The 12,471-nt window shown below is 42.9% G+C and overlaps 1 protein-coding gene across 1 annotated transcript in view; it reads left to right on the top strand.

Annotated features, from left to right (window-relative positions):
• The window catches only part of GPR158 (G protein-coupled receptor 158), a 366,465-nt gene that overhangs the window by 194,270 nt on the left and 159,724 nt on the right, over positions 1-12,471 (top strand). The window contains exon 3 of the mRNA XM_015570519.1: positions 8,379-8,481. Within this exon, the coding sequence (XP_015426005.1) occupies positions 8,379-8,481 (103 nt within the window). The remainder of the gene's footprint in view (positions 1-8,378; positions 8,482-12,471) is intronic.

Below are 12,471 nucleotides of genomic sequence, written 5' to 3' on the forward strand. Positions count from 1 at the left end.
GGGGAGGGAGGCTAGAGGCTGGGCAGTTGGGGAGGGACCGCAGGAGAGCTCCAGGCATGTCTGGCCTGTCTCAGTCCCGATCAGCCAGACCCCAGCAGCAAGCTAACCTACCAGTTAGAGCATCTGCCCCCTGGTGGTCAGTGCATGTCATAGCAACCGGTCAACCAGTTGACTGTCTGCCCCCTGGTGGTTAGTGCATGCCATAGTGAGCAGTTGAGCGGCTTTAGCATATATCATTAATATATTACACTTTGATTGGTTGAACGGCCAACTGGATGACCTGGCACTTAGCATATTATGCTTTTATTATATAGGATATGTACATTTTAAAATTAATAACTTTCACTTATTTGAAGCTTAATGCTCCAGCAAACTGATCCATTTTCAAAATTGCCTGAAAGCAAGAATGGAAAAATAAAGGTCTTGGAGCAATAAAATAGATTCCAAAGGGATCAACATAGCATCTGCTCCCATGTATGGGGTTCTCTTATGTAGCTGTACTTTGTGCAGGTAGTCATTACTCTTGTTGGAACCAGACCACTGGAATTGAATCCTCACCCTGCCAGATACTTGACTTTGGGAAAATAACTTTAGCAGTCTGTACCTAAATTTTCTCATCTTTAAGATCCAGATAATAATAGAGTTGGTATAGGATTCAATGTGTTAATACTTGTACAGTTCTTAGAATAGTACCTGGCATATAGTAAACACTTGTTAAATATGAACTATTTATCTTATTTACTCTTTCTTATTTATTATCTCACTAGAGGCCTGGTGCACAAAATTTGTGCACGGGTTGGGTCCCTAGGCCGGGCCAGTGATCAGGGTTGATCAGATTCCCCATCTCCCCGCCTCCCTGCCTCCCCACCTTCTCTTTTCCTCGCAACCCACACACTGCCACCATGTGGTCCCTTGCCTCCCCACCTCCTCCTTCCCTTACTGCCTGCATCTACCACCACCCACCCCCAGTTCTCCATCCCAGCCTGGGGCCCGGCCTTGATTGGGCAATCAGGACCTGCTGGCCAGGGGTAGGAATAAGGGGAGGGACCCAGGAGGTTGGCTGCTAGCCCTGAGGAGGGAGCCAGCCCTTGGTCCCCCTGGGAAAGGGGCTGTGTCTGCCACCATCCACCCCTGGTTCCCTGTCCCAGCCTAGGGGCCTGGCCCCAGTTGAGCACTTGGAGCCTGCTGGCTGGGGGGAAGGACCAGGAGGTTGGTCGGTAGTCTCCACTGGTGATTGGGACCTGTGAGCTGGAGGCAGCTCCTGCATTGAGCGTCTACCCCCTGGAGGTCAGTGTGTGTCATAGCGACCAGTTATTCTGGTTGTTCCGGTCATCCCATCGTAACATTTCTTAGACTTTTATATATAGAGATACTAGAGGCCTGGTGCACAAAAATTTGTGCACTGGTGTTGAGGGGGGTCCCTCAGCCCCACTTGTGCCCTCTCACAGTCTGGGAACCCTTGGGGGATAATGACCTGCTGGCTTAGGCCTGCTCCCGGGTGGCAGAGGGCAGGCCCAATCCCTAGGTGCCTGCCCCGCAGCCCCTGGTTGGGCTCAGAGCAGGGCCGATTGGGGAGTTGGGGTGCTGCCCCCTGTCATGCACAGAGCAGGGTGGATTGGGAGGTTGCGATGCCACCCCCAGTCACGCTCAGGGTAGGGCCGTTGCGGGGTTGGGGCACTGCCCCCTGTCACACTCAAGGCAGGGCCGATGGGGAGGTTGTGGCGCCACCCCCTGTCATGCACAGAGCAGGGCAGATCAGGGGGTTGGGGTGCTGCCCCCTGTCAGGAACAGAGCAGGGCTGATGGCGGGCATTGGGGCACAGCCCCCTGTCATGCTCAGGGCAGGGCTGATCAGGAGGTTGTGGTGCCCCCACCCTGTCACGCACAGAGCAGGGCCGATGGTGGGGGGGGGGTTAGACACCGCCTCCTGTCACTCACAGAGCAGGACCAATTGGAGGGTCGGGGCGCTGCTCCCTGTTACACACAGAGCAGGGCCCATGGGGGGTTGGGGCACTGCACCCTGTCACACACAGAGCAGGGCCGATCAGGGGGTTGGGGAGCTCCCCCCTGTCATGCACAGAGTAGAGCCAACCTAGGAGTTGGGGCACCGCCCCCTGACATGCACAGAGCAGGGCCTATCAGGGGTTTGGGGCGTTGCCCCTTGTCACACACAGAGCAGGGCCTATCTGGGGGTTGCTATGCAGCCCCCATGATGCTGCTCCAGAGGCCAGGAGGCCTCACAGCTCCACTGATCCTGGGGCAGGGAGGCCTCGCGGCTCCGCTGATCTGGGGCCGGGAGGTCTGCGGCTCTGCTGACCCCGGGTGGTGAGGCCTCGCTACTCTGCGGCTTTGGGGCTGTTTGGCTTTGCTCCACTGCTTGGAGCCGGCGTATGCGAATTAACCACCATCTTTTAGCTTCTATAATTGAAACATTGTATCTTTTGGAGCTGTTGCTTCAGGAGCTCAGAGCCGGGTGATGGAAGGTGGGGAACCTTCGCTTCCTCCATCGCCGGGACAACCAAGCCTCCTGTTGGCTTCAGCTGCCTGACTGCTGGCTGCCATCTTGGTTGGCAGTTAATTTGCATATTGCCCTGATTAGCCAATGGGAAGCATGTCGGAGCTATGGTTAATTACCATGTTTGTCTATTATTAGATAGGATACTCTTGATTTGTTTTTTTTATGATCTTGTTTTCATGTATACAGGCAATTGTAACCATAATTTAGGTGGAAAAAGATGCTTCTAGAATAAAGTTCATATTTATAATTAAAATATGACAATAGGTTGTTCAAAATAAAGAAAGAAAAGAAAAGAAAACATAAAAACTAAGCATAAGAACTCAAGAAGTATAGCAGTCTGGGCCATTTAGTGTATGAGAAGTAGCCATGACTCTTAAATAGCTACAGAAGGTATGGTTTAGTACCTGTTGTTCAAATGATTCTGACTCGTGAAGAAAATGTTAAATTCTGTTCATGGTATTCAGTCAGAGAAGATAGAAAGTGTTTTATGGTTTAGGAAGATTCCGAAACAGAGTTTTTTAAAAAAAAAATAAAGAAAAAAGGTATTTAAATTGTCAATTTCTAGAATATTTTGAGTTACATACATTTTATTGTATTTGCATTTTTTTCCTCCTCCTTTCAGTCTAAATTAGTTTTTAAAAAAATCATATGGAAATATGATCCTTAGGCACAAATACTGTTTCCATTAACTGCCAAACATGATTCCCCCTTTATATATCTAATTTTAGCCATTCCACTGCTCAACAGTAGTACCTCCATACAAAATATTCATGACTGCCAAGTTTTGCTCTGCAATTACGTTCATCAGCAGTTCAGATGAATTATATGTCATGCCAAGTATGTGTTGCAATAAACCTGTAGTGTTTACACACACATCGTTGAGTAGTTGAGGAAGAAATTTTACTCTAAATTCTTTTTTTAAATTTTTGTTGTTGAAATTATTGCATATGTCCCCCTTTCTCCTCCATCAACCTTTTCCAGCCCACACCCACTCCCCAACCCAGGTAAACTTTTAAAAAAATTTTTTTAAAAAATATTATTGTTGACAGTATCACAGATATCTCCCATTTTCTTCCTTTTTGCCCTCCCCAATCCACTTCCTTCCCCACCCCAGATCTTCCTTATGCTATTGTTTGTTTCCATGGGTTATGCATATATGTTCTTTGATTAACCTCTTCCTGTCTCCTCTCCACCACTCCCAACCCCTCACTGAGATCTGTTATTGTGTTCCATGCATCTATACTTCTTGGATCTATTTTGTTCATCTATTTATTTTGTTCTTTTGATTCCACTTATAAGTGAGATCATGTAATATTTGTTACTAATCACCTGAGAGATGCAAATTAAAACTACCATGAGGTACCACCTCACACTTGCCAGAATGGCTACCATCAATAAATCAACAAACAATAAGTGCTGGAGAAAATGGAACCCTCGGACAGTGTTGGTAGGAATACAGACTAGTACAGCCACTCTTGAAAACAGTGTGGAGTTTCCTCAAAAAATGAAACATGGAACTGCCTTTAGACCCAGTGATACCACTTCTGGGAATATATCCTAAGTATCCCAAACACCAATCAGAAAGAATATATGCACTCCTATGTTCATAGCAGCATTATTTACAATATCTAAGATCTGGAAACAGCCCAAGTGTCTGGAAATCTCTTTATTTCTGCTTCAGTTTTAAATGATAGCCTTGCTGGATTGAGTAGTCTTAGATTCAGGTCCTTGTTTTTCATTACTTTGAATACTTCATGCCAGTCCCTTCTGGCCTGCAGTATTTCTGTTGAGAAATCAGCTGAAATTCTAATTGGTACACCCTTGTAGGCCCCTTTCTAGCTCTCTCTTGCTGCCTTTAAGTTCTTGCTTTGTCTTTAATATTTGTTATTTTGATTATGATGTGTCTTGGAGTAGGTCTCTTTGGGATCATCTTGATTGGAACTCTCTATATTTCTTGAACTTGGTTAGGAAAGTTTCCTGTCATTATTTCTTTAAACAGGTTCTCTATTCCTTGCTAAATTTCTTCTCCTTCTGGTATCCCTATGATGCTGATGTTACATTTCATGTTGTTCCCAAGTTTCCTTATACTATCCTCCAGCTTTTTAATTCTTTCTTTTCTTTTTTCTGCTCCAATTGGGTGTCTTTTTTCTACCTTATCTTCCAAGTCACTGATTCAGTGTTCTACCTCATTTAATCTACTTTTGATTCCTTCCACTATGTTCTTTTAATATAACAATGACCAGGCCAACTGATTCTTTTTTTAAATTTTTATTGTTCTGATTATTACAGATGTTCCTCTTTTTTCCCCCCATAGATCCCTTCAACCTGGTTCGCACCCCACTCCAGGCCTCCCCCGGTCCCACTGACCTCATCCATAGGTGTAAGCTCTTTGTCCAATCTTTTCCCACACCCTCCACAACCCCTTTTCCCCGAGAATTGTCAGTCTGCTCCCTTTTCAAGCCCTTGAGTCTATTACATTCACCAGTCTGTTCTGGTCATCAGGTTTTTTATTCATTTGATATTTAGGTTCACTTGTTGAGAGATATGTATTTGTTGTCACTTTGTTGTTCATAATTTTTTATCATTACCTTTTTTTTCTTCTTCTTCTTCCTCTTCTTAAGGAATACCCTTCAGCATTTCATATAATACTGGTTTGGTGGTGATGAACTCTTTAGCTTTTTCTTGTCTGTGAAGCTCTTTATCTGACCTTCAATTGTAAATGAAAGCATCTGCTCACAGCTTTGGTGGGTAAAGTAATCTTGGTTGTAAGTTCTTGTTATTCATCACTTTGTATATTTCTTGCCACTCCCTTCTGGCCTGCATAGTTTCTGTTGAGAAATAAGCTGACAGTCCCATTGGTACTCCCTTGTAGGTAACTAACTGTTTTGTTTTCAAATCTTTGCCTTGATTCTTAGGATCCTTTAGTCTGCTATTGAATCTCTGTATATTATTCTTTATTTCAGTCAGTGTATGCTTAATTTCTGATTGGTCCTTTTTCATATACTTGAGGGTCTCACTATATTCCTTGGAGGTTTCTAGAAGATTCTTGAGTAACCTTATAACTGTGGTTTTGAACTCAATATCCAGTATTTTCTTTCACCCATTTCTCTCATTTATGACATGTTTGTTTATATCTGCATTTTAGCTGCTTCCCTGTGTTTGTTTCTATGTACTGGGTAGCTGCTAAGTCTCCTTGAGTTGATAGAGCAGCCTTGTGTGGTAAGTGTCCTATAAGACCCAGTGGCTCAGCTTCCCCAGTCACCTGAGGTGGATGCTCTTGGTGCACCCCTTTGTGGGCTGTTTTCACAGTCTTGTTGTATTTAACCCTTGATTGCTATTGGTATCACTGGGAGGAATTGACCTCCAGGCCAATTGGCTGTGATGACCAGCCTTGTCTACACTGGAAGATCTGTTGCACAGGAGACACCCTTATGGGGCAAGATTTGCTTCAGTGGGGCTTTGGTGCTCACGGAGTCTGTCTCTTGAGTGTGTCTCATATGGATGTGAAGAGTTATAATCCGGTATGATCTCACTCTGACCACTGGATATACTGGCTCTTGGATCTCCAAGGAAGTGCAAAGTCAGCCACTGTCTGGGCCACCCAGCAGGAGCCACAGAGTCATCTGCAGATTCCTCCTCTTTCTATGGGGTTTGGAAATGCCTAGACGAGGCCCAGCTGTGAAGAAAGGCAGGCTGCTGCTGCCAGGCCTTGGGCCTTCTTTTGGAAGCTCTGGGGCTCTCTGAACTCAGCTGCAGTTTGACAGATTTTAGGCGGAGAAAAAGACAAGCCATTCATATGCAAAAGCCTCTCTCTGCTCACAGCTTTGGTGGGGTTGTAAATTGAGTTGGGGCGTCTCTGGGAATCACCAGGGTGGCGCAAACAGCAATGGCTGCCAGTCAGCCCTGCACCGGAGCGGTCCGTAGGTCTTCCATCCCCCTATGCAGGAACAATGATCGCTGCAAGCACCTCTGAGAGAAAGCCACCCTCGCATTCCTGTCCTGATGCCAGACAGTCCAGTTTCTCCCCATATGTGTCTGGGTCCCCCAGAGTCTCGCCCAGAACTGGAGTTCAGAGCAAGCAGAAGCTTGTATCTCCCTCCCAATTAAAAGAGCAGCACATCCAGGTGCCAACACTTTCCGCACCTCCACACCTCTTACCAGTCTCAATGCCCTTTCTTCATCTCTCTAGTTGTAGAACTTCCACTCAGCCTTCTTTCCTGCGGTTTTGGGTGGTGGTTGCTCTGCCTTTTAGTTGTAATTTTGATGTGGTTGTGAGAGGCAGCAAGTATAGGTGTTTACCTATGTGGCCATCTTGGTTCCTCCAGGCCAACTGATTCTTATGTATGGTTTCTATTTCTTGTTTCATGCTGTTGTAGTTCAAACTAGGTTTCTTGAAATTATCACTAAGTTCCTTGAGCATCCTTTTAACCATTACTTTGAACTCTATATTTGATCATTTGCTTTCCTCCATTGTATTTAGCTCTCATTTTGGAGTTTCTTCCTTTTCTTTCATTTGGGAGTGGTTTCTTTGTCTTCCCAGTTTTCCTGTCCCTTTGTATTTGTTTTTATGTATTAGAGCTAATTGTTATGCCTCTCAGTCTTCATAGGGTGGGCGGTCTTATGTAGTCATTGTTTTGTGAAACCCAGCTGTGCAGTCTCTTAGATCTCCTGAGAGGGCTGCTCTAGGAATGACCCTTGTATGAGTTATTTGTTCTCTCCTGGTGTAATTTGGTCTTGAATGTTGTCCTATTCATGAGAGGAATCTCCTCTCAGGTTGGCTGACTGTGAGGCTCATCCCCATCCATGCTGTGCAAACTGTTGTGCAGGTGCTGACAAAACAAAACAAGAAACAAAACAAACACATACAGCCTCCAGGTATTTTCTATCCTTTCTTGATATATGCCTTCTTCTCAGGTGTACCTCAGTTGGTAATTCCAGGTGAATGTTCCCCAATTTAGTTGTATTTCCAATCTGGTCCTGTTCCAGTTTTGTATTTTAATGAAAGTTATTTGTGCTTGTGTAATTCTATGTAACACAAATAAAGTATGTTCAGCTGAATTTTGCTGCAGTTAATTGATATTCTTGAAAGAAGCTAAGATTAAGATTTTGGGAGATGTACATTAAGCTTTGAGGGCAGCCATTAAGAGCTAAGAGCTAAGGGCAGCCAGCAAGAAAACAGGAACCTCAGTCCTACTGTCTATTGATGTGACATATTTTGAAAGCTGATCATTGTTTTTCTTCTTTTCATCTACATGTAGAACATTTATCTGCATAACAGATTTTAGGTAAAGAACCTTTGGGATCATTAACTTATCTTTTTTTTCCCTCTTCTAAATTTGCATTATAATTTTTTGTTTTGTTATTCTATCAATTTGTGTTGTTTTGTTTCAAGAATGAAATTTGATGAATATTTAATCCATAAAAGCAACTTCACATTTCAAATTCTATAATCTATTCATCTACTTACCTACATACCTTTGCTTTGATAAAAATATGTAGCATGGAATCACTTTTAAAATATCTTTATAGGCTTTGGAAATATCTCTTAAAGCAATAAGATGATATGTGTGGCATTAAAAACAGAAACTATGTCTAGTCATTATTCCCTATGATGACTGAATGAATTAAAGATGTATGGTAACTGAAGCTGTAATGGCATATATTTAGAAAGAAAATCTAATTTGCTACTTTTAAAAAACGTAGGTTGGCAAACAAACCTAAAATAAAAGTAAAAAAAGATATATTTTTTATTTTTGGATATGTGCTAGTTCTGTTACTATTTGCATTGATGGATATCTGTGGGACTTTATGCTATGAAATAAACTCTGATCACCGATATGGCTGTCTTTTCTCTTTTACAGTGTTTGCCGATTAAAGGCCTTGGATTTGTGCTCGGCGCCTATCAGTGCATTTGCAAAGCAGGATTCTATCATCCCCGAGTCTTCTCAGAGAACAATTTTCAAAGTAAGTGCTCTTTGTTTTTGTACATATATCTGAATACAAATATCTACCATTATTAATTATTCAGATTTTCTTTTAACCTTGCTGGAGTTGTATGGTTAAATCTCCACTGGTTTGGCATTGGCATTCTTTCATCGCTTAAGGAGTTTTTACTTTTGTTTGTCATCTACAATATTCTGGAGTACCACAGAAATACGGGGGAGGGGGTGGGAGAGGGGCAAAAGTAGGTTTACAGTAGGTTTATAATATGGAGTTAATAAAGCTATTGTAACAATCATAACCTGGATGTCTTTTGTCATGCGAACAATTGTAAACCTACTTTTGCCCACCCCCGTATGTTTATTTTTTGGTGTATTTTAGTTTTCAATACATTTTAAAGGTCTGAAAATTCGGTAGCTCCTTGGTAAGACCAATTGGGATTCTGTATAAAGAGCTCTTGCTACAGAAAATTTCTATAACTAATTTTGCTTGTTTGTTTATTTATGAATCTGTTTATATATTACTGTTCTATGCTGAATAAAGAATTACCATGGAATTAACAGCTTAAAGCAACACAAATTTATTATCACCCGGTTTTCATTGGTTAACCTTCCAGTCAGGCGTTAGTCTGATCCTGTGCTCGGGGTCTCACCAGCCCAAAATCAAGGTGCCATCTGGGATCTGATATGATCTGAAGCTCAGGATCTCCTCCCAAGCTCGTTCAGGTCATTGGCAGGACTAAATTCCTTGCAACTCTTTACCTGACCTCCCCGTTTTCTTACTAGCTGTCAGCATGGGCTTATTCTCAGCTCCTGAAAGTTTCCTCAGTTCCTAGCCACATGACCCTCTCACAGCACCACAGCTAACCTTTTCAAGGCTAGCAAGACAATCTCTCCAGTCTGCTCAGATGGGGTCTTACATAAATGATGTAATCATGGGAGTGACTACTCTGTAATTTTGCTGTATAAAGTAACCTAATGAAAGGTTACATTCAAAAAGAGGTGATTATACAGAGTGTATAGCCCAGAATTAAAATGTGGTCATCTGGTTATTTTATTCCTACTCCAGAAAATGTCAGTGTTGCAATTTGAATACTGATTTTTTTTTACTCTATCTATAGATAACATAGTATTGCCAAATTGCTTCTAGCCTGCGACTGGATATAATAACTAAGAAGGAGATAGGGGTAAAAGAGGATGGTTTCATGGAAACTTAAAGTTTAGGGTTGCCAAAAATGAGGTATAAGTAACTTTTAGAATTAGATAGTCACCCATATGTCTTTGCCAGTCTCATTATTGGTCTGTGTGGGAATTTGCATCTCTACTAGGTATAGTTCAAAGGTATATTGAGATTGAGACCTGAGTGTCTTATTTTGGTAGACATATATAGTTTGTTTTTTCTCTTGAAAAACATTATTCTTGGCCTTGAGACTGTTTACATTTAACTTTTAGGTTCTGTAGGTGAGTAACATTTTGTTCTCTCCTTAGTCACATAGTATAGAGTTCAGCTCCTGTCTTGAGTGATAGTTGACATAGGCCTGATTCTGAGATGGCTTTAAAGATTCCCCTCCGCTATAATGGTATGTTTCTTACATACCATTATACCTGTGGATGCACTGGACAGACACTCCCTTGTTTAGGCTATGTTGTGTAGCAAAGGTGATAGCATAGTCACTCTTGTGATTACATTGCATTAAATGTGACTCCTTCCCATAGAAGCAGAGTGTAAAGAGATTCTAGCACTGGCTTTGAAGAAGTAAACCATCGTGTCATGAGAGGGTTCCATGGCTAGGATCTGAGAGAGGCCCTTAAGAGATAAGAGCTAAGGGCAGCCAGCAAGAAAACAGGAATCTCAGTCCTACAACTGCAAAGAACTAAATTCTTCCTACAGCCTGAACACTTGGAAAAGAACCCTGAACTCCTGATGAGAATATGACTGCCAAAACCTTAATTTCAGTCTAGAGCAAGCGTGTCAAACTCAAGCATGTCAAACACGCAAGGTTTAAGTTTATGTGGGCCACAAGAAAACAAAAGCTTCAATTTTCATAGAAACATAGGTTTATTTCTATAGAAACAAGCTGAATACAAAAGGCTGAAATGAGTAATTGTTAAGATAAAATAATAGAACATTTTAATAAAAATTGATATTTTTATTGAACATTAACTTACTAGACAATGACTAACTGCACAAATTAATAATTGTAACTCAAATAAACTTATTTTTCTTGTTCCCCGAAAGCAAAATATTTCCTGTTGCACACACCAACAAGTCAGTCCAAGACTAATTACATGGCAATCCAGCTGCTAAAATATTCGTTCCTAGTATTAGTGGAGAGAAATGGTGCACCTGTGAGTAAGATGTGTAAGGGAAATGAATGCAACACAATTATAGTAACCAGTCATTAGTGAACATTGTAGTTCGTTATTAAAAGTTATGTATAACAGGATATTGTAAAAATTAAGTTACAAAATTTTTATTAAAAAGTTTCTTACATACCATTATACTGGCTGGCCCGCAAAAATATTTGTTGTGGGCTATGTGTGGCCCTCGGCTGCGAGTTGACATGCTTGGTCTAGAGCAGTGGTTCTCAACCTTCCTAATGCCACGACCCTTTAATACAGTTCCTCATGTTGTGGTGACCCCCAATTTCATTGTTACAAATTGAACATAATTAAAGCATAGTGATTAATCACAAAAACAATATGTAATTATATATGTGTTTTCCGATGGTCTTAGGCCATCCCTGTGAAAGGGTCGTTCGACACCCAAAGGGGTCGTGACCCACAGGTTGAGAACCTTTGGTCTAGAGACACCCTGAGCCCAGAACCCAGTTTCACTGTGCCCCACCTTCTGCTCAACAGAAATCTGGAAATAATAAATAGGTGTTTTAAACCCTTAACTTTCCAGTAATTTATTATATAGCAATAGAAAACTAATACAATAACAATGATGATAGCATACTTCTAGGATGAATATGCTTTTCCTTGCATGTATGTGTGTAGCAAACTATAGCAATACTAGAGCTACTTTGGCATTTTTCACATTTATGGTCCAGTCATAACATATGATTCAACACTGAAGGATTAAGGAAATAGGTTTTAGCTTATGTTCTGTGAAGGTATTTTGTATTTGGTTTAACCCACATTTGTTCTCAGCTCCCACTATGTGACTGAAATAAAACATCTAAATATTGTAGAACCAGAGAATGACTATACCATTTGCTTATCACACCACCAAGAGGAACTAGTTAACCTTTAACAATTTATCTTTATTTAATTTGCACACTCCTACTTTCTTCCTTATTTTGAAAGCCAGTGTTTTTCCCTGGACTTACTCTCTCTAAGAAAAGGCTGCCCTGAAGGGGGTGTGACCAGCCTGAAAATGGCCCTCAGCCCCTCACCCAGGCTGACCACACTCCCATGGGGTGAGGGTCCCCACTGGGGGGCTTCGCCAGCCTGCAAACAGCCATCAGCTCCTCCCCCAGGCTGGCCAGGCACCCCAGCGGGACCCCACCCTGATCTGGGACACCCTTCAAGGCAAACCAGCCAGCTTCCACCCATGCACCGGGCCTCTATCCTATATAATAAAAGGGTAATATGCAAATTGACCCTAACAGCAGAAAGACTGGTCACCATGACACACACTGACCACCATGACGCACACTGACCACCAGAGGGCAGACGCTCAATGCAGGAGATGCCCCCTTGTGGTCAGTGCGCTCCCACAGGGGAGCTCTGCTCAGCCACAATCAGGCTGACAGCTCCCGGCACAGTGGTGGTGGCAGGAGCCTCTCCCGCCTCCTCAGCAGCGCTAAGGATGTCCGACTGCAGCTTAGGCCTGCTCCCCGCTGGCAAGCGGACATCCCCCAAGGGTTGCCGGGTTGCCAGAGGGATGTCTGACTTCCAGCTCAGGTCTGATACCCTGGAGAGCGGGCCTAAGCCAGAAGGTGGACATCCCCCGAGGGATCTCAGACTGTGAGAGGGCACAGGCCGTGCTGAGGGACCCCCCCAGCCC

The sequence above is a fragment of the Myotis davidii genome, unplaced genomic scaffold (assembly GCF_000327345.1).
Source record: "Myotis davidii unplaced genomic scaffold, ASM32734v1 scaffold86, whole genome shotgun sequence".
Lineage (NCBI taxonomy): Eukaryota > Metazoa > Chordata > Mammalia > Chiroptera > Vespertilionidae > Myotis > Myotis davidii.